The 14,941-nt window shown below is 36.3% G+C and overlaps 1 protein-coding gene across 4 annotated transcripts in view; it reads left to right on the top strand.

The window, feature by feature from the left end:
• The window catches only part of LOC126175967 (G-protein coupled receptor Mth2-like), a 572,026-nt gene extending 562,000 nt beyond the window's left edge, over window positions 1-10,026 (top strand). For all 4 annotated transcript variants that reach the window (XM_049923072.1, XM_049923089.1, XM_049923081.1 and 1 more), the window contains 3 exons: window positions 1,220-1,407; window positions 5,081-5,243; window positions 7,854-10,026. In XM_049923072.1, coding sequence (XP_049779029.1) covers window positions 1,220-1,407; window positions 5,081-5,243; window positions 7,854-8,223 — 721 coding nt within the window. In that variant the 3' untranslated portion in view covers window positions 8,224-10,026. The remainder of the gene's footprint in view (window positions 1-1,219; window positions 1,408-5,080; window positions 5,244-7,853) is intronic.
• The last annotated feature ends 4,915 nt before the right edge of the window (window positions 10,027-14,941 follow it).

Here is a 14,941-nt window from a genome sequence, read left to right as displayed (position 1 = left end):
TTCTGAGCCATTCAAAATCAAGACAGGAGTTTGGCAAGGAGATGGACTGTCCCCAATTCTCTTTCACTTGGTTTTTAGATAAAATAGTAAAAACATGGGAAAGCACATTAAAAAACAGAGGCACAAAGGGTATAAGCATGGGCCAAGGAAAGAACAAATTTGAAGTGAAATGTTTAGCCTTTGCAGATGATATGGCATTGATAACTGAAAACCGAACAGACGCAATAGTTATGCTTGATCTGTTGCACGATATTGCTGAAAAGACTGGGCTAAAAATATCCTATGAAAAAACCGAGTATATAGAACACAAACATAATACAGAAAAGTTTATGAAAACAAAGTATGGAAAAATTAAGAGAGTTGATAGATTCAAATACCTGGGGGGAGTGGATCCAAGCCAATGGATTGGATAACACAACAAATAAAGAAAGAATAAAAAAGTTAGGATTTGCACATAAACTAACAGAAAACTACTACAATAAGAAATCAACATCCATACAGGCAAAGATTAGACATTATAATTCAGTTATTAGGCCACAAGTAACGTGTGGATCAGAGTGCCTAACATTGAATGAGAAAGGTGAATTAAGAGACCTAGAAAAAAGAGAGAGAAAAATACTAAGAAAAATTCTAGGTCCTGAGAAAACAAGGAAAATAGGTAGATTAAAAGGAGAAATGAAGACATACAAAAATACAGAAAAGATCACAGATACAATGAGGAAGAGACGGCTAAAATTTTATGGATATCTAAAAAGAATGGAAGAAACACTGATTACAAAGAAAATTTTTAATTACATTAGTAAGCTGAAAAAAACTGTAGGATGGATAGAAGCAGTAAAGAAAGATGCGAATTACTTCAGGCTACTGATAGAAAATGCAAACTATGAAGAAGATGAGCCAAAACCTGGACCCACGTGAGTGTGGACAGATAAGCAGAGACGAGCAGTTGGCGAGAAAATTAAGTAGTACTGGGAAGAATGGAAGAAAAAGAAACACCATAAGTCTTAAGTTGTATGCGGTCCATAGCTGGCCAAATTCATACATAAAAATAAAATAAAATGTGTGTGTGTGTGTGTTTTTTTTTTAAGATGCTATGTTATAGCTTTATGTGTGCCTAAATATAATTCACCATTCCATTGAGCTGTGAGTGAGTGATTGGCTGTCCAGTTTTTTTAATATAAAAATCAGGTTTACTTATGTTTCTGTTCCTGTTTTGCAGTGGATTCCGGTCATTGCGTGGGACAGCCAGAGAAAGGGAGCATAAGAAATTCATCATCTATTCTATATACTCATGGGGCTGCCCTCTAATTTTGCTAAGTGTGACGCTTGTTATGCAGTTCCACAATGACATTCCTGATGGTTTACTAAGACCACAGTTTGGTGTGAAGAGATGTTGGTTTCCTGATGGTAGGTATTACTACTGTTTCATCAGATATGTAGAATATTCATTCTGGTTGTCTGAGTCAAGCAAAATGAAGTTATGAAAAATACATTAGCTGATATCAGGATAATTTAATGAACAACAGTCATCTAGAGAGGGTATTAATTCTCAACAATTTTAGCATCATTTACTCTTTTGCATGAAAACTGGTTAAATATGCACTCAAGATGATAATGTGTACCATTTTCGATGGGGACTGATAGACTGGTAATGAAAGAACTGTTTTGTGGGTTGGTCATGAAGAAAGCAGCCATACTTGAAAGATATAAAAATTTAGTTGGCTTAACTACAAATTACAATGTTATGATAAAATTAAAACACCACTTTTTCACAAAATACATACTGAATTTTTCTAATGGGCACAAGGGACTCTTATACCGGGTCAGTTTATCACTAAGAGAAAGTGTAACCATCCTCAGAGGAGCACTGAAATTGTTTGAAGAAACATAAGTCAGTATTCTTTGTGATCAAGAATCATTAGTAAAACTTCATAATGGGAGAGAAGATTGTCAGTGAAGCAGCAGAGTGTCAGTTACATCACACAATGCTCATTTTAAGTGATTACTTGTCTTTCCTTATAAGAACCTCCCATAAAAGCAAGCATAGTAACATACATACCAGCAAGTAATGGAGATCCATGCTGTAGAAATTATCTTCAAGGAGTGTTACCATGCCGAAGGCAGCACAGTCATTCAATAAACAGCCAATTTAATAGTAATTTTCAATATGTAGAATGACAACAGGTGCGACAAGTTATGCAGCTGGTTGGTGAACATTAGTTTCACCCCAAGAAAATTAAGCAAATTGTTACTCCATCATTGCAAGTTATGCTCTTTCAGTTACTCATTGTAGTTTTAGTGATGAAAATGAAGTTAATAATGCTGTTTTCATCCCCATAAGCATTCATTTATTGTGATTAATCATGTGAAAAAAAGTCTTGAAGAGAAAGGATTGAAGCGAAATTTCTCATAATATGCTATCATTTTTCAGGTGTCTGATGTATTGCTACAAAAGAATATTAAATTTTAATCAAATCACAATCAGTCTTAATATACAACTACCAAGATGTGCAGTACGAATTCAAGGTTCAATCCACAAATGGTTCAAATGGCTCTGAGCACTATGGGACTTAACTGCTGAGGTCATCAGTCCCCTAGAACTTAGAACTACTTAAACCTAACTAACCTAAGAACATCACAAACATCCATGCCCGAGGCAGGATTCGAACCTGCGACCGTAGCGGTCGCGCGGTTCCAGACTGTAGCGCCTAGAACCGCTCGGCCACTCAAATTGTAATATAATACATCATGAGACACCACTATCATAGGAGTTTCCGATATTCTGAAAAATCTGGAGAAAAACTATTCACAGATTGAATCCGTTTAATGCAATGGACAGAAAGAAATTCTAAAGGTGGCAGGGGTAAAATACAGGGAGCAAAAGGCTATTTACAATTTGTACAGAAAGCAGATGGCAGTTATAAGAGTCGAGGGACATGAAAGGGAAGCAGTGGTTGGGAAGGGAGTAAGACAGGGTTGTAGCCTCTCCCCGATGTTATTCAATCTGTATATTGAGCAAGCAGTAAAGGAAACAAAAGAAAAGTTCGGAGTAGGTATTAAAATCCGTGGAGAAGAAATAAAAACTTTGAGGTTTGCTGATGGCATTGTAATTCTGTCAGAGACAGCAAAGGACTTGGAAGAGCAGTTGAACGGAATGGATGGTGTCTTGAAGGGAGGATATAAGATGAACATCGACAGAAGCAAAACGAGGATAATGGAATGTAGTCGAATTAAGTCGGGTGATGTTGAGGGTATTAGATTAGGAAATGAGACACTTAAAGTAGTAAAGGAGTTTTGCTACTTGGGGAGCAAAATAACTGAAGATGGTCGAAGTAGAGAGGATATAAAATGTAGACTGGCAATGGCAAGGAAAGCGTTTCTGAAGAAGAGAAATTTGTTAACATCGAGTATAGATTTAAGTGTCAGGAAGTCATTTCTGAAAGTATTTGTATGGAGTGTAGCCATGTATGGATGTGAAACATGGACGGTAAATAGTTTGGACAAGAAGAGAATAGAAGCTTTCGAAATGTGGTGCTACAGAAGAATGCTGAAGATTAGATGGGTAGATCACATAACTAATGAGGAAGTATTGAATAGGATTGGGGAGAAGAGAAGTTTGTGGCACAACTTGACCAGAAGAAGGTATCGGTTGGTAGGACATGTTCTGAGGCATCAAGGGATCACCAATTTAGTATTGGAGGGCAGCGTGGAGGGTAAAAATCGTAGGGGGAGACCAAGAGATGAATACACTAAGCAGATTCAGAAGGATGTAGGTTGCAGTAGGTACTGGGAGATGAAGAAGCTTGCACAGGATAGAGTAGCACGGAGAGCTGCATCAAACCAGTCTCAGGACTGAAGACCACAACAACAACAACAACAACAAGGAAGAACACATGACATGATCTGAGTGTCACAACAAGAGGAATTCTAAGAACTAGTCATCCTTCAACTCTCTAAATGTCTGTAAAAGTTGTTAGGAAATACTAGGTTCTGTTATGCAGAAAAACTGTTCATAAAACTAAGTGGCAAAAGTTGGAGATGAGTAAACTGGAAGCTGTGTGCCAGTAGCCAATACAGAAACAGTAAAAACAGTGTTTTATAGCAAAATGTATTTTAAAAGCAAGTGAAACTACAGCTGTAGTATAATGAATACTGGCAGATAGTAAACATTTCTGATAACTTGCACATTGTATTTAATTATTTCTCATAAATGAAACACAGCTTATTTCTTCCTTTGAGTTGTATGGTCATTTACAACATGAACAATGCAATGAAAACATATCAGATGCCAAAATATTTTAGAGAGGAGACTTTTGAGATGTTGAATAATTGTTCTTACATTTCTAGCTGATAAAAAATGATTAATATTCATCTCATAAATATAAGTGGGCTACTATACCACTATAGTCCCTAATAACATATATTCTCATTCACCATTAAGCAATTTCCATAATTTTCTTGTATTAAAAAAATGGAAACGTATACCCATATTAGGAAACATTTCGGCTTTAGAACATTGTAAGTGTTGTGGCCAAATACATGACATGTACCCCTCACCAGTTTATAAATTTATTGGCACTAAAAATAATAACTCCATTTGTGAGGATTCCAAGGACACACAACATAAATATTTTCATGTCTGAACTTTCACTCATTTGGCAGACTGAATAAAAACTGCCCTGGAAACAGTTTTGCAATGAACGAGAGCTGCTTGGAATTAGACGTGACTTAAGTCCTATGAGTGGAGTAATAACTTCTGTGGGAAGAGATTTATCAGCCTGGTTGACAATGGAACAAATGGCTTAAACATTAAATTACCATTTACATCTGGCTACCTCTGCCATAACTGATGATCATGTGAGGAAACATAATCATTTAGTTTAGCTCATCCCTCATCGTATGTACTACATAATTATTTGGGAATAATTTGTTATAATTAACACATCAAGTCTTGCCTATTTTCATTTGGGATTTAATGTATTACACATTCATTTTTCAACCATTGTAACTGTTTGATAATAGCAGTGTTTAACAACTTGACCTAGTGAATGAACTGTAAAACGTTTGTTTCAATTTGCAGACATTACAATCCTGGCATACTTTTATGGACCTGTTGGGGTGCTGGTTCTGTGTAACATTATCTTGTTCATTTTAACTGCCATCAGAATTGCACAGCTCAAAAGAGAAACAGCTATGCTGAAAGGCACTGATTCAAGACGACATGATGATGACAACAGACAGAGGTGGGTGTAATTATATTTCTTCATTAGTGTTAAGTCAATAAGCATAAAAGATTAAGAGAAAAATGTATTTTATTTACCAGTGTTAAAATAAATGTCAGCCTAAAGAAGAAATTATTGTAGAGCATGTAGTGTCAAAAGGTTAAGATGCGGTGTCTTTATTCAGAAGTTAATGGTATTAAGTGAAAAGTATGTGGGTAGACACTAAAAGAGAGGACAGACACGCACAGTTAAGGAAAGACTTAACATTTTATGAGCACCTTTAAAGATGAAGTAAATATTCCAGAATTTGAACCAAGAACAACTGCCAACATGAGTAACTTACAAACAGATATCCTTGGTACAACAAATCAGCTTAAATCACTTATTAAAGGCAAGGCTTCTGGTCCTGATGGTTTACCAGCCAGAAGAGTATGCTAATTCAATAGATCCACATTTAGCAATCATCAGATAGGATCAATGGGGGACATTGAAAAAGTTCAAAGAAGGGCAGCTCATTTTGTGCTATCATGAATTTGATGATATGTAATTGGCGTGGCAATCATTAAAACAAAGGCAAGATTTTCTCATGAAATTTCAATCACAAACTTTCTCCTCAGAGTGTGAAAATATTTTGTTGGTGCCCACCTACATGAGGAGGAATGATCATCATAATAAAATAAGAGAAATCAGAGATCACGTAGAAAGATTTAAGTGTTCGTTTTTTCTACGCTCTTTTCAAGATTGGAACAGTAAAGAAATAGCTTGAAGGTGATTCGATGAACCCTCTGCCAGGCACTTAATTGTGAATTGCAGAGTAATCATGCAGATGTAGAGGTGCAATCAGCAGCTCGTAATCAATGTATGGAATGTTATATGCACAACAGAAAGCAGTTTGTCACAAAAATCCCCCAATAATCTTTACCCATCATGCATCTTTCAAGAAGGAACAGTACCGCCAATCGTACACCATACAACTATGAACTGTGCTATCACAGAACCATTTTAATATGCGTGTGTGTGCCTCAGCCATATATAAGCCTGAAATGAGGCTAGAAACAAGAGCAATCAACTTCAATAAGAGCATTACCCCATGACAATTATGATGAATGATTTGAATGTAATTTGTGTTGCACTCATATGTATTTGGTGCGGAACAAAAGCTTGGAGATTGATTCGTGGGCACTTGTGTTTAGTTTGCGTATCTCACATCAGTCTATAGACACAGGAAAATTATATAATTGCAAGCAGCATGCAATGATAAATGAGTCTTCTATAAATAAAGAATTTATTACCAAATGCTTCCCCATCTGCAACATCAAGTTCTGGGGCAAAAGACTACATTACAGTGCACAATCCTTCGCCATATACACAATGCCCCATACAGAGAAAATTACTTGTTAAAGAGGAAGGCCACAGAACAGATGAATTTTTGCAGCCTATACAGTAAATATTCAAGTATAATATTTGCCTATATGAGAATTTGTGGAAGAAACAATACTGTTAACAAGATATTGTACAGCCATCATAAAACACACATAAATAAAGAGCAGGTCTAAACCCACAAATGTTGCTAACCCAACCTGTCCATCTCAGTAGCTGCAAGGTCAATGTGGCTGAATGCCAATCGGATTTAATTCCTGGCTGGATCAGAGATCTTCTCTGTCCTCATCATTATTCATTGTTAGAGAGAGACAGAGAGAGAGAGAGAGAGAGAGAGAGAGAGAGAGAGAACCAAGCTAACAAATTCATAAGCCCATATTGTGCTGTAAAAGCATGTTGTCAAATCATCATCATCATCTTCATCTTCTTCTTCTTCTTCCTTATCTTTCCCCATTCTCTGTGAGGTTGGCATTGTTACATGGATTGTGGCAATGTTAATGACAATGGCCGAATGCTCTTCCTGATGCCATCACTTCCCCCCAGGGCAGAATCTGTGTACATCAACTCTCGGCATCTAGAATAAGCTCATTTGCAAGTGTGGAAATGGTTTCTAAATGTCTGAGAAGCTCATATATGAAGTGGAACATTGGAACCAGCCCAGTATGTACCTTGCTAGATGTGAGAAACTCCCTAAAAGTCACATCCAGGCTGGCCAGCTCACCCGCCTCATTTTTAATCCATGAGGTGGATTCAATATGGTGCAGACTCACCTACCTGAATGCCAGAAGCGATGCATCAGTAGGCATGGCTATCTGGTTAGGTCTAAAGAAACATTGTCAAATATCTTTTATAAGACAATTTATAACGTTTCTGATGGCATACTGGGGTACTTTTATCAAACCTTTTATAAAAATTCGTGTGGTCTAGATTTGATAAAAGATTTCTCAAAGATCTTTGACAGTGTAATACGTGCCTTAGTAAACAAAAATGGATGAATTAATTTGTTTACAATGTATGTAAACAAAACCTAAAGTGTGTATACTAAAATAATAATCAGGAGACAGGAACTTGGTTCAAAAGTCGTTGTTATGTGTTCACTACTATCATCAATCAATGTAATTATATTTATTGTCAAGACTAATGTTTCATTAAACTGTGTTCTGTTAAAGCAATTAAACAGAGGACTTCTTTACACTGTAAATGATATTTATTTATTGTAATAAGACTGACCTTCATGTGCTTCTTCCCCAGGTTTAATTTGTACCTGAAGCTTTTCCTCGTCATGGGTGTGAATTGGTCAATGGAAGTAATATCAGGGTTGGTTGGTGGCCCTGAATACGTGTGGTATGTAACTGACATCTGCAACACACTGCAGGGTGTGCTCATATTTGTTATATTCGTCTGGAAAGACCGTATTCGTCGTATGCTTATGGAAAAATTCTGTCCAAAGAGGGCTTCAACTAAACTCAGCAAGTCAACTGTCGTGACCTACTCAACAAGAGCCAGCCCATCTCGCTTGTCACATGGAGTACTAAACAATAAAGTTACAGACAACAGCAATGGAGATGTTGTAAAAATCACAGCTATTACACCCATCTCCGATGACAGTGATGTGCCCTGAAAGTAAAAGGCTGAATAAATGATTGCAGTGGTGCCTGTATTTGCAATTCTGGGATTTTTGCAATGATGAAATGTTGCTTCTGACAGGTTCTTGGAAGAAAGGCGACTGTGAAAAAGTGGAGAAACTAATTCTCTAAGTAAGGAAAAACAAACTGTTGGTCAATAAAAGAATCCATGCATAAATTGTGAAACATTCCTCACAAATGTTAATTTTTTGTTTCAACAATAATTGTACAAATTGAAATCACTAAATGAAAATTTATTAATCCTAAAACACTTTAAATCTTGCTTAAGGGTTGAAATTAATTTTCTTTTCTTTTGAATATGAAGGGAGTACAGCAAGTTATAACTACCTCTACAGGGAAATTCATTCATTCATTGTAAATCCAAGTAGATCATTAATTATTCTTCCCTTCATATGGAGGAAAAGATCTAAGGACTCCACTATCAGTTACTATCACTTTAGTGTTTGCGATAATATTGGGATTATGACCTGTCTGCATTTGTAGAGAAACAAAATAAACATTCTTGTATTTATGTGCATGCAGTTGTAAACAGGAACACTGACTTATTTACACGTGTTAATGTTTATGAAGCATCTATTGTGCACCATTTGTGTATTCATCACTACTGATAATTTGTGACGATCATTCAACAGTCAAATCTATTTTCCTAATACACTGCATTATTCAAAGATAAAACATAGAAGGAAAAGATGTATGCTAATGCTGACAAATGCTATACAAAATCCCTTTACGAACCAAGCAGGTGCATGTAATGTACAAATTAATTATGCTTAAGGTGAAAGGCAATATGTGTGTGTGTGTGTGTGTGTGTGTGTGTGTGTGTGTAACCAAGTATATTTTACATATGTATTTTATGAAGCAGAGTACTTGCGTCTAACGGTAATTCACAGGGCTTTTCAGCAGCATTGCATTTTTGTGATATTTATTCACATTTCATGCTAAAGTGTATTTAGTTAAGCAAAGAAAGGTACAACAACAGCTATCAGCAGTCACAAGCGAATGAGAAAAAGCAGTTATAAATGCTGGACTTATAAATTGAAAAATAACAAAGTTTATGATAGGTAGAGCTAAATATGCAAACTATTTTAAGAGAAATATAATTCAGAAATGTAACTGGCAAAAACTCACATAGTGAAAAATATTAATGTATATATGACACTGCAGTTGTGTGTATGTATGCAGTCTGGCAAGCTGCTTATATTTTACCACTATTACAGCTTGTTGATCAACATTCATTGTCAGCAATCATCTAAGATGACACTTTTACCAACTAATCAATGTAATTCTGTGCTTGTTTAGTAAGTTAAAAACTGTCATTTCAGTGTAATAAAAATTTGGGTACAAGCTACCAATTTCTTTCTGTTCTAAACAAAGTGTCATTCCAACATGACATTATTGTTTTTGAAATACTAGTCAGTGAAACTGTTCCTTATTTTGCAAAACATTTTAAAGGCATAGAAGGCATGAGTTTTTAATTTAGAAATATTGATGAAACTACAAGTTTATGGCATGTGTAGGTACGGTTACCTAAGACAATATAAGGAACTTGTTTGTGTGTGAGTTAGAGAGAGAGAGAGAGAGAGAGAGAGAGAGAGAGAGAGAGAGAGAGAGAGAGATCTCTGATTTTTATTTATAGAGTTAAATATGTTCATGTTTGAATTGCCAGTATTTTAAGTTATTTACAAGATACATTAAAGTGATTGATCATATTATAAGAAATAATTAAACAAGCACATCTAAATAAAGTGTACAACTTTTGTTCTATTATAATTTTTGTATAAAGGTAAAAAATAATAAATTTCTAAATTTATTTTTTTATGTTTTTCCACAAATGACTGTTGATGGGCCCCCATGGATACGAAAATACTTATACTTTTGCAGAACTGGATAAAAATGTTCTAAAATTGTGGTAATAGTACTTCACTGAGATAAGATTACTTCAGATGTTCTACAAAAGAATTTGTATCTAGTAGTAGTCTTTCTGTCTCATTCACATGTTAAATCGTATATGGCACAATACCTCTAATATTTCATAACTGGTTCAAAAAGAGTTGTTTGCAAATGACGTTATTTAACTGTGTGGTTCGTACGCTTAACTTTTTTGTCTACAGAGATACAAAAGCAAGGATTTGTTACATAAGTGTACACAATTATCACAGAGAATCTTTTAAAATAATGACCTATGTTTAAAGTGAAGCTTATGTCTGGCAGGACTGGTAGTTTCAAGAACTTTAGGCTTTATTTACAATAAGACGGAGCTGAAACCAGATGTCGTAGCTGATTTTGATGCACATGTAGCCTACTTTTCCAACTGCTTTTAGAAAGAGTTTCACTGCTAATATTCACATATGCCATTTCTCATTCCAATTAGAAGGAGTATAGTTGCTTCAGCAGATAAATTCGAATGTTAACTGGACAGTAAAATTATACAGTATATAGAGTACAGAGGCAACTTTTCATTCAAACTGGGAAGGTATACTTTTTCCCTTGTTAACAATAAAGACCACACTTGAATTGCCTCCCTACTCTGTTTCTCCATAGTAATTTTTTGTACCTTATTTATTAGTGAACATGTGTCTATGTACATGTGACCTCTCAATATACTCCCTCTGCCCCCCCCCTCCCTCCAGCAGACAACACACCCCTGCCATCGGCTTGGCAATGTCACCACGGAACCATTGTTTGGGGATACCACACATCCACTTGTGGACATCAGCCTGCAGTTATTTGATGTTGCTAAACTCTTACCTCACAGCACATCCTTCATGTTGTCAAATAAAGCATAATCAGCTGGAGCAAGACCTGGTGAGCATGGTGAATGTGGCACAACAATGAACCCTGGTGATGTCAACTTTGCAGTTGGGGCATTGCTGATGTTGGGTCGTGCTGGAGTAACACTCCTTTCAATCACTTTCCCAATCATCTTTGTTGAATTCTGCATCAAAAGTCGTGCACCTATCGGCTATAATCAATTGAGACACAACCTCAATGTTCTGTGGAGACTGCGATGTTGACCAACGACCGATACTCACCTTCTTGCATGTAGATTCCCTCCTACTAGCGAACCCAGCGATCTAGTTGTAAATAATCATTTGTGCAGGAATTCTTGACCACACACCACAGTTAAACATTTATGAATATCTGTTATTTTGACCCCTCCTTCCACAAAAACCATGCTGTCCATCTTTTCCCACGATAGTCACTTTCTATCTTGTCCGTAGCTGCCTCTTACAACAAACAAGCACTGTCCTTTCACTATACACACTGTTAACAACTGGCATTTAGCATCCACAAGGTGTACTATAATCAGTCCATGCTGTACTATCATCAGTCTGTTGTCCTACAAGAGGTGGTATCTGTAGTTTGAGTGGTGTCTATAAAACAATGCAATTGTAAATCACTTCCCAGTGCCCCTCATAATTCGGTCTCTGCTTTTTCTGACTCTTTTGATAATGCTACTACATACCATTTAAGTTATTTAATTTTTTTCCCAACTTGACTCCCCTGTTTCCAGATCCTTGAATCCTATAATTAATATCACCTCACAAACTAGATGAACTGTAATGTGTTACTACTTCATAACTCACCTTGCTAATGGATTTGGTGCTTTTCAGCTTGCTCCTGTACTGCAGTATTAAGTGAGGGCTTAATAGACAGAAATTTTTCTCAAATAATATCACAGTCATTGTAACTAAATACAAGGTCTGTACAAAAAATTCCGGAACTTTGTCCACAAAATTTTTCTGTGCTTACATTTTCTTGTTGTGCATGGTATCCTTCAAAATACTCTGCTCCATAATTGACACACTGCTCCCAACACTGTTCTCACTTCTGGAAGTAATCTTGGTATGCCTCTTTTAGGATCGCATGAAGTGCCATCTACGAATTTTCTTTTATCTCATCTAGTGTTGGAAATCTTTGTATTTTTAAAGTGGTTTTCAACTTTGGAAGAAAAAAAAAAGTCCACGTGGGCCACACCTGGAGAGTACAGAGGATGAGGCAGACAGTGATTTCGTTTTTTGTGCAATAGTGATGCACCAACAGGGATGAAAGTGCAGTGCATTATCATTATGCAAGAGCCATGAATTGTCGCACCACATTTCGGAAGTTTCCTTCTCACATTTTCTTGCAGGTGTCGCAACATGTTCCTATAGTACCATCAATTACCAGTTTATCCCTGTGACATGAATTATTGATAAACTAATCCTTCAAACTCAAAGAAAACCATCAGCATGACTCTGACAAGCTTTCTTTGGTATTGGGGAACCTTTCCCAACCCATTGTGAAGATTGAACCTTGGTCTCAACATCATAAATCATAGACCCATGTCTTATCACCAGTTATGATTCTCTTAAGGAACATCTTGTTCTTATTTGCGCAATCTAAAAGCTCTTCACAGATTGCGAGGCAAAGGTTTTTCTGGTCTTGACTCATGAGCCATGGGACGAACTTGGCAGCAATGCGATGCATTCCAAGATGCAGTGTTAGGACTTATGACACGATCCAACCAAAATTTTACACTCTTCTGCAATCTCTCAACCAGTCAGTCATCAATTGGCTTGCACAATTTCATTTATGTTCCTGACATGAATGCCGTTGGTACACATTGAAGGACGTTCTCAATGAGGGTCGTCTTTAATTTCTGCCTGGCAATTTTTAAACCGGGGAACCATTTGTAATTTTTTGATCAAATAAAGCATCTAATTTTGAACATCATTTCTGAAAACTTTGTAGATGTTTGAACAGTGATCTGTCCTTCCACTCCTTCCTTCTCAGATGTATTCATGGCAACAACCTTTGTCCAGTGTTCCACATTTATCCATCCATCCAATCTTTCACATGGTTTAAAGAATACAAAGTAACCTTTTGTAATAATTCCTAGCTACCTACAATATTTCCATACCCAGAAAGCCCAAACTATGGAGCCTAACTCTTTCTGCAGTTGGCTGAGTCAATAGTGGATCTACCATTTAGATCATGTAACCGTTCTGTTTTGAAAACTATTTTTTTAATTTTTTCCACCCAAACTCAAGTGAAATTGACAGATTATGTTCGCCACAACTTTCCTCTATTATTTAACAAATTTTCCCCTCAATCTAGCTTTTACCACAATTAAAGTTTTATCTAGTACCACTCCAAATTTTAACTTATTGTTGTTCAGTAAACTATTCCAATGAACTCTGCACTACTAATAGACATCATTACCACTACAAATGCTCCAATTGCATACATATTTAGCAGCTATTTTTTCTAAAATCGCACCACCCCAACAGCTAATAGCCATATTATGAGATGAAATATTTTAATATGAAGTTTCCTTGTGTGATATGTATTTTTAGAACTATAAAACATAGGTTCAAAATATCGTTAACAAGACAGATCATCTATCTACTTCAAAAGAAGCAAAGCTTATCCATCTCAGATACCTATTCTAAATATGATTTTTCAGGACATCCACCACATCAGCAACAACAAAATTTAAACAGAAAACGTAACTGTGATTTGGAATTTGTGTAGATGAAAGGATAAGCCCTGCAAGGAGGAAAGCGACTGTGTATTCAACTTTTGGAGAGATGATGTTCTCTTTTTGATCATATTTTTTGTTGAGTTTGTTCCTGCATTTTCACCAGCTTGATAAAAGCTACACGCAACATAGTCCCACAACACTGGTCTATAAAACAACCCAACAATTCAGTCACATGCCTAGACAAATTTTATTGAATATAAAATGTGACTGCAAATACATGACTAAGTTACACAGATATACCAAACATTTGACCACAGAACTTTCACAAAATAATAATAATGATGATATTTGGTTTGTGGGGCGCTCAACTGTGCGACCATCAACACCCTTACAAAGTTCCAATTTTTACACAGTTCAATCTAACCACTGACATGAACGATGATGATGATGATAACACAAACGCCCAGTCTCCGGGCAGAGAAAATCCCCAATTCAGCCAAGAATCGAACCCGGGACCCCGTGATCCAGAGGCAGCAACGCTAGCCACTAGACCATGTGCTGTGGACTTCGCAAAATGAGTATACATAGTCACATAAACCAGAATATTGTTAACCATGCAACTCTTAATTAACTGAATACACTTGGTCAATTTGATACAGAAGATATGTAATGTGTCTTAATATGAAAACATTATTCTCTCAACTCTGCATAGAGAAAATAGGATTATAGTGTAGGTTGTGATGGACTGCTAACTGGAAACAACCTCCACATAAACACCATCACAGGAATGGTGAGTTTTATCAGATGTCCATGTGTGGCTAACAAGTAGCCATTATGACAAATTTCAGTTGATGCACAGACAAAATCAAGCACGCAACACCTGTCACATGCTACATCTAAGTTCACAACCAACCACCAAAATTACATTACTACATGAAAAGCCATTACTTTCAGGTTTATCATCATACTGTAAAAGAGAGTGTAGATTCCTCTCCTCTTGTCTTACATCTGTCAACTGCTAGTTACAAACCAAATTTGGTCAGAATACTGAACTCTGCTCCGAGTTTCAGAAATAAAATTACTCGTGTGTACCATCATGTGGACAGTGTATTTTCACTTTCCTCTTTTTTTGGGAAAGTTTCGCACTAAGAACAATGGGAATTACCAAAGTTTTTAAAAAACAAAGATTATTGAAGTGGTTATCAGTGTAATAACTACCACTGTAT

The sequence above is a fragment of the Schistocerca cancellata genome, chromosome 1 (assembly GCF_023864275.1).
Source record: "Schistocerca cancellata isolate TAMUIC-IGC-003103 chromosome 1, iqSchCanc2.1, whole genome shotgun sequence".
NCBI lineage: Eukaryota > Metazoa > Arthropoda > Insecta > Orthoptera > Acrididae > Schistocerca > Schistocerca cancellata.
This window is presented reverse-complemented; position numbering and strand designations above follow the sequence as displayed.